The 6927-nt window shown below is 46.3% G+C and overlaps 1 protein-coding gene across 1 annotated transcript in view; it reads right to left on the reverse strand.

Moving 5' to 3' along the window:
* Apaf1 (apoptotic peptidase activating factor 1) overlaps positions 1-6657 on the reverse strand; it is a 78618-nt gene extending 71961 nt beyond the window's left edge. The window contains exons 1-4 of the mRNA XM_036170143.1: positions 6023-6657; positions 4082-4283; positions 3768-3957; positions 2290-2487 (exon numbers count right to left, since the gene is read on the reverse strand). Of these exons, the coding sequence (XP_036026036.1) occupies positions 2290-2487; positions 3768-3957; positions 4082-4219 (526 nt within the window). The 5' untranslated portion in view covers positions 4220-4283; positions 6023-6657. The remainder of the gene's footprint in view (positions 1-2289; positions 2488-3767; positions 3958-4081; positions 4284-6022) is intronic.
* Between the last annotated feature and the right edge of the window lie 270 nt (positions 6658-6927).

A 6927-nucleotide genomic window follows, 5' to 3' on the forward strand; every position in this document is an offset into this window, starting at 1 on the left:
ACTTATAATCCCAGCATTCTGCAGGCAGAGAGACAGGATCCCTAGAGCAAGGTGGCTGTTTATACCCAGTTAACCATAAGCTCTGGATTTAAGTCAGAGAGAGACCCTGCCTCAACATATAAAGTAGAAAATGATCAAAGAAAAAACCAATGTCCATCTCTCGCTTTCACATACACACTCACATGGATACACATGCATTATGTATCCACACATACATACATATATACATGCTGTACAAATATACACATGTACTGGATAGTTTTATGCCAATTTGACACAAGCTAAAGTCATCCAAGAGGAGGAACTTCAATTAAGAAACACCCCCACACACACACACAAGACGGGGCTGTAGGCCAACCTATAGAACATTTTCTTAATTAGTGACAGATGGGGGAGGGCCCAGCCCATTGTGGGTGGTGCCATTCTGGGCTGGTGGTCCTGAGTTCTATAAGAAAGCAGGCTGAGCAAGCCACAATGAGCAAGCCAGTAAACAGCACCCCTCCATGGCTCTGCATCAGCTCCTGCCTCTAGGTTCCTGCCCTGTTTGAGTTCTTGTCCTGACTTCCTTCAGTGATGAACAGTAAGTGTAAGCCAAATACTCCTTTCCTCCCCAAGTTGCTTTTGGGATTCACTGGGGTTCATGGTGTTTCATTACAGCAGTTTACCCTGACTAGGACAATTCATGAAAAGAAGAAGGGGAAAGACAATTATAGAAACAGAAGAACTGGTGAGAGATATCAGAAGGTAAAGGTGCTTGCGGCCAAACCTGGGGACTTAGGCTTGATCCTGGGAACCCAGATGGAGAGAACCAATTCCCACACAATATCCTCAAGCCTCCAAATACATGTTGTGGCACACACCCGTATGTTTTTGCACACAAAAATAAATAACATAACTTATTTATTTTTTTAAATAAATAAATGGAATTAACTGTTTAACCTAATACAGGCTACCAAATACATGTAAAAACCACTCACCAGGGAGTCATTGATAGAAATGAGTTTCTTAAGACACTCCTTCTCTACAGCATTGCATGCCAGAATAAAAGGTGTTAATTATATTCCACCCTGAAAGGCCAGCCTTTCAGACCCAAACCATTGCAATGCTAGAGAACTAGCTCCTCCGAGTGACACTGTATCATCTGACACCTATGAGAGACAAGCAAGCTACACTGTGACAGATAAGGCAGGAACAATTCCCGAGTTCACATGTCCCTTGGGCAGAATGATGGTCCCCTGAAGATGTCCACAAAATAGTAAATCTTTTACTGTGCTTGGTAAAAGGGACTTAGTAATTCTGATAATTAAGGATTTGGGGGTGAGATTATTCTGGATTATACAGTAAACCCAGTGTAATCACAGGGCTCTCATAAAGAGGGGAGCAAGAAAGTCAGAAAACAATGTGGCCAGGCAGTGGTGGCACATGCCTTTAATCCCAGCACTCAGGAGGAAGATGGATCTCTTCAGTTCAAGACTAGCCTAGTCTACACAGCAAGTTCCAGGATGTCCACAGCTCTGTAGAGACCTTATCTCAAAAACAAACAAACAAACAAACAAGCAAAATAGCTGGGCTGTGGTGGCACACACCTTTAATCCCAGAATGAGAGAGGCAGAGGCAGGTGGTGGATCCCTCTGCAAGTTCCAGGACAGCCAGGACTACACAAAGAAACCGTCTCATAAGAAAAAAAAAGAAGAAATGTGAGGAAGAGGAACAAGGGATGTAATTTAGTGGTAGCATGTGAGGGGCCCAGGGTTTGACCCCCAGCACCTGTGACTCACCCTCAAAAACACACAGAAAAGGAAATGGAGGACAGAAGGAATCAATATTGAAGAGAGAGGCAGGCAAAAAGAAGATCCGATATTATGCACTGCTGTGTTTGAGGATGGGACTATGAGGTAAGGAAATGTAGGCTCCCTTTTGGAGGTAGAAAATTCAAGGACAGAAATGTTCCCAAGTGCTTCCAAAAGGAATTCACTCTTAACACTAGTTTAAAAGAAAGAAGAAAGCCGAGCAGTGGTGATGCACGCCTGTAATCCCAGCACTCAGGAGGCAGAGGTGGGTGGATCTCTGTGAGTTCGAGGCTAGCCTGGTCTACAAAGCTAGTCCAGGACAGGCTCCAAAGCTACAGAGAGAAACCCTGTCTCAAAAAAAACAAAAACAAAAACAAAAACAAAAACAAAAGAGGAAGAGGGGGCAGAACCATAGATAAGAAATGTATGTTAATTTGTGGTAGTTTATTACCAGCAGTAACAGGAATGCCTAAAAGAAACAATAACTGATCATACTTACCTTCTAAGAGGGAATGATCTCGAACAGCTTCGGCAGCTAATACAGACTTCCCACAGCCTGCCATTCCATATATGCTGACCCACCCTGGATCACCATTCAATTTCCAGAGCTTCTGCTGAATCGCATTTACCAGCTTCTTTCTGGTAACAAAAACAACTGGCCTCTGTGGTACTCCACCTTCACACAGCACAGTCCTTACTGAAATCCAAAACAAGTATGAATGAACAAAACCCTGAAGTTTTTTTGAGTAATTACTACTTTTAAGTAACCCTCCCATAAAGGCCAGATAAGAAAGGCTGATGCTTAACCTCAAAATCGGCAAGACAAATATCAAAATATGACTAGAATATGAACCTCACCCTTCCCATGTCTCATAATACAAAGAGCAAGAGTAAGCATATATTCTGCAAGACCACAACACACAACAGGAGTCTCCATCTATTCCTGCCTTATACACACTACTATTCCCTGACCCTCTACCCTCTTTTGTCTATGTTGAATAATGGGAAGGACCAAGGGTATAGTTCAGTGGCTGAGTTTACTTAGTACGTGCAAGGTCAAGGTTGTGGTTTGATCCTAAGCACCACAAAGCAGGAAAGGGCTGAGAGCAACAAGAGTTCTGCCAGGTCTGATGACCCGAGTTCCACTCCTGCAAGCTGTCCCCTGACCTCTGTATGTACACCATAGCACACACTGTAAGTCAATGTGTCAAAAAGAAATACTTTTTAAGACTGGGAAGAACGTACAGCGAACAATGTTTATGAGTTCCTTTCAAAAACATAGACTTCTGGGCTAGAAAAATGGCTCAGTGGTTAAGAGCACTGGCTGCTCTTCTAGAGGACCTGGGTTCCATTCCCAGGACCCACATGGCCTCTCATAACCATCTGTAACTCTAGTTCTAGAAAATCCAGTGCCTTCTTGTGGCTTCTGAGGACACCAAGCATACATGCAGGTAAAACACGCAGACACGTAAGATGAAAGTTTAAAAAAAAAAAAAATAGAATGTAAATTTCTAAAAATTCTTTTCCTGTCCTATAAAAATAAACACACAAATAAAGAAAACAATTAAGGCCCTACACATGCTCTTATTAGCTCTAAAATTTAGAGTACATATGCTACTACCTTGGTAGTAAACAGTTCACTGGACAAGAAAAAAATGTATTAACATGGACACAAATAAATATTTAGATTTGAACTTAAAATATTTTGCACACCGGGCGGCAGTGGCACGTCTTTAATCCCAGCACTCGGGAGGCAGAGGCAGGTGGATCTCTGTGAGTTCGAGGCCAGCCTGGTCTACAGAGCGAGATCCAGGAAAGGCGCCAAACTACACAGAGAAACCCTGTCTTGGGGGAAAAAAAAAAAAAAAAATTTTGCAAATGCATCCTTCCACGACCTGAAATATACTTTGCAGCAGTTTAACTATAATCAAACCTACAAGCAATACAGCCATGACGCAAGATATCAGGAATACAAACCGAATGAAGTAATTCCGCCATCGGTGTCTTTGCCACTGGAAGAAAACACCAGAGGAAGGCCACTGTGAAGAAGGGCAGCAAGGTCTTTATATCCCTCATGCAGCAGAGCGTTGTAGAATGAAATGTAGGCACCATTATCTTTATTAAGTATCATCGTAATTAAAGCAGCTGCTCGCTGATATTGAGTGGTCTGAAAAATTCAATAGCATAAGAGCACAGCAGTGAACAGGTCTGCAGCACAGACTAGGAGAGCAGTGCAGGCTACAGTGGACTGGAGACTCTAAAGAAGCACAGGATGCCTTGGCAGGCTTTACCTGGCTTTTCACCTTTTCCTCCTCGACTATTGTTAAGACGCTGTCACTGATCATGTGATCCATGATGTAGGATGTCTTGATGTCCTTTTCCAGAGCTTCTCTATGTTGAAGCAAACAGTTCCGGGCCTTTGCATCCATTGTCCCTCAGTCCTTTTTCTCTCCTCACTGTCAAGCATGAGCTACAGGCAAAGTGTCAAGATCTCTGTCATGACAAGAAACATGATATGTGATCAAGATATGAGTAAAGAAAACAAGAATGGGAGGGTGGGGGCTGGAGATAAGGTTTGTCCGGTGTAGCCTTGGTTATCCAGAAACTAGCTCTGTAGCCCAGGCTGGCCTCAAACTCAGAGGCACATATCTCTATGCAGCATATATACTGACAAGAAAAGATGTTTCTGACACTGCTGATTTAAAAAAAAAAAAAGAGAAATAAAACCCCAAATAACACAAAATGTGTTGTAGCTCAAAAACGTATAAGAAGATGCTTAAAAGTTTGTTCATCAAAGGGTTTGGAAGACTGCGTAGCAAGATTTGGGTTTTCTTCTTTTGTAATTTTATAGTGTCTTTTTTTTCAATAGACATTGGCCTTTTTTTACAATAAAAAATCTTCCTTTTCTTAAGTTCTGTAAAAGTTACCATACCTAATTCCTAATGCTTCAAAACTTGTTTCCTTTAGCCAACCTACAACCGAGTGGCATTGCTGACCTTCGTTCTCAAAGTAGATATCAACCGCAGATCTTCATTAGTAAGCACATCCTCACAGAGCCACAGGAAATACCCTCTGACGTCATTTCTCAGACTATAGTAACAAGGAATAATATTCTTTACAGAAAGATATTTTTATTTCCTAACAACTTCCCTAAAATATAATGAAAATTATTAAGGGTATAAAGCCCAGTTCTGAATGTTTGCAAGTTCTAAACACATAAACAGAACTCCATCCAATGTATTAAAGTGTGAATGTCTTAAATAGGCTTAATCATTCCTTCAGTGCATGGTGTGTGTGTGTGTGTGTGTGTGTGTGTGTGTGTGTGTGTGTGTGTATGATGCTGGGGATTGAACCCACTGCTTTATTTTGCATGGTGGGTAAACATCTCCCACTAGTGCTGCATAATCTCAAATCTCTTTCAAAAGATACTGAGCCCTTCTTGAGACTAGAAAAGATTAACTCATACCCCAGAAGGAATTTACAGTCTAGAAAAACAGAAAGAGAGGTAACCACAATGTGACTGTCCTACATGCAAAACCAGAGATAGGCACGGAGTAATTTACAGAGCTCGGAAGAGGGTTATCATTCAACTTAAAAAAAAACAAAAAAAAAACACGTTTTTTTTGAAAAGTCATCAAATGTAGCACTTGCAAAAAGAAAAAGCATCTGTTTGTGCTTTTCAAGGTTCACAGAATGCCTAGGAATGGGATGAAATTGACTGAAGCAATCAAAGAGAAAAAAAAAGAATTCAGAAACAAGACTACCATTTTCAATGTTAACATGTTTAGTGTCCACTGACAGTTGTGAAATCATTCTGACAAACGATATTAGGTTATGTCCAACAGTTAAGCAAAAACCACACTTTGGCAACTAATTCCCAACTTCCTTGAGCCTTATAAAACTCAAATATTTTAAACACTCCTTTCAAAGTTTACCCCAACTGAACTGCTATGGGAAAATTCCCAGGGCCACACCCCTTGGAGGCCACATCAAGAAAGTCCAAGTGTCTCGAGACACAACACAAACTGAAGGCTGTCTGTCCAGGAGAACAGTAATAGTGGTCTACTTCCTCCTTAGATAACTTCTCTTCCTGATCCAGGCGCAGGATGGTTATCAAATATCCCGCGTCCCCTCACCTTCAGTCCCGGGGTTCTACGACAGAACTCGCAAGAACCTGTCTGGAGGGGGCGGGGAGAGGAGGGGAGGGGAGGAGGAGGAGGAGGTAAACTTACCCAAGCCTTTGCACCGGGGTTGTGCTGGGAAGAGCAGCCCCGGGGGTCAGAAGCTGATCACGGATCCCCGGGAGGGTCAGAAGCTGATCACCGATCCCCGGGAGGGTCAGAAGCTGGTCACCGATCCCCGGGAGGGTCGGAAGCTGGTCACCGATCGCCTTGGGGCAGCCCGGGCAAGCAGCGACCCCGCGCCCCGGGCAGGTCCTGATACCTCAGGTGCCTCACCTGGGTATCGGCCGCTCGGGGCGCAGGGGGATGCCCGGGACTTGTGAGCGGCGGCGGGGGCGGCGAGGGGTGATCACCCCGGCGGGCAGACCCCACAGGTTGCCTCAGGCCTCACCGGAGCTAACCTCGACCCGGGGCACAAAAGCACGGCCACTCGGGCCGCCGCTTCTCCCCTCCGGCGGGAGCTGCCCGGGCGGGAAGCGGGCGCCGCTCGGCACGCTGCCGCGACCGTCTCCGACGGGACCGTCGCGGGTCGCTGACGGCACACACCTCCCGCTGCCGACCCCCGACTCTTCGCACCCTCTGAAGCGCGGAGAAAGCCAGGGTCCTGTCCGCTCGCCACCTCCCGGTCTCCGCCTCAGGCCCGCCGGGCGCTCAAACACACCGCCGGGCCCGCCCAGTCCGGACGGCGCGCGCCCCCGCGCCCCCGCGCCCCCGCGCACGCAGATCCGCTCGCCGACGGCCGGCCGCCGCGCGCGCGCGCGCCCCGCCCGGCGCGTGCCCGCAAGCCCCTCCTCCTCCTCCTCACCCCTCCCACTCCCGCCCTCCCCGACGCCGGGAGAGCGTCTTCGCATGCGCGGTGTGGGCGGGGCTGAGGCTCGGGGGGCGCGCCCGGCGGGACGTGGCACGCTCGGCCCCGCCCCTCGCGTCGCGTCCCGGCAGCCTGCGCGCACCCGCGA

The sequence above is a fragment of the Onychomys torridus genome, chromosome 20 (assembly GCF_903995425.1).
Source record: "Onychomys torridus chromosome 20, mOncTor1.1, whole genome shotgun sequence".
In the NCBI taxonomy this organism is placed as follows: domain Eukaryota; kingdom Metazoa; phylum Chordata; class Mammalia; order Rodentia; family Cricetidae; genus Onychomys; species Onychomys torridus.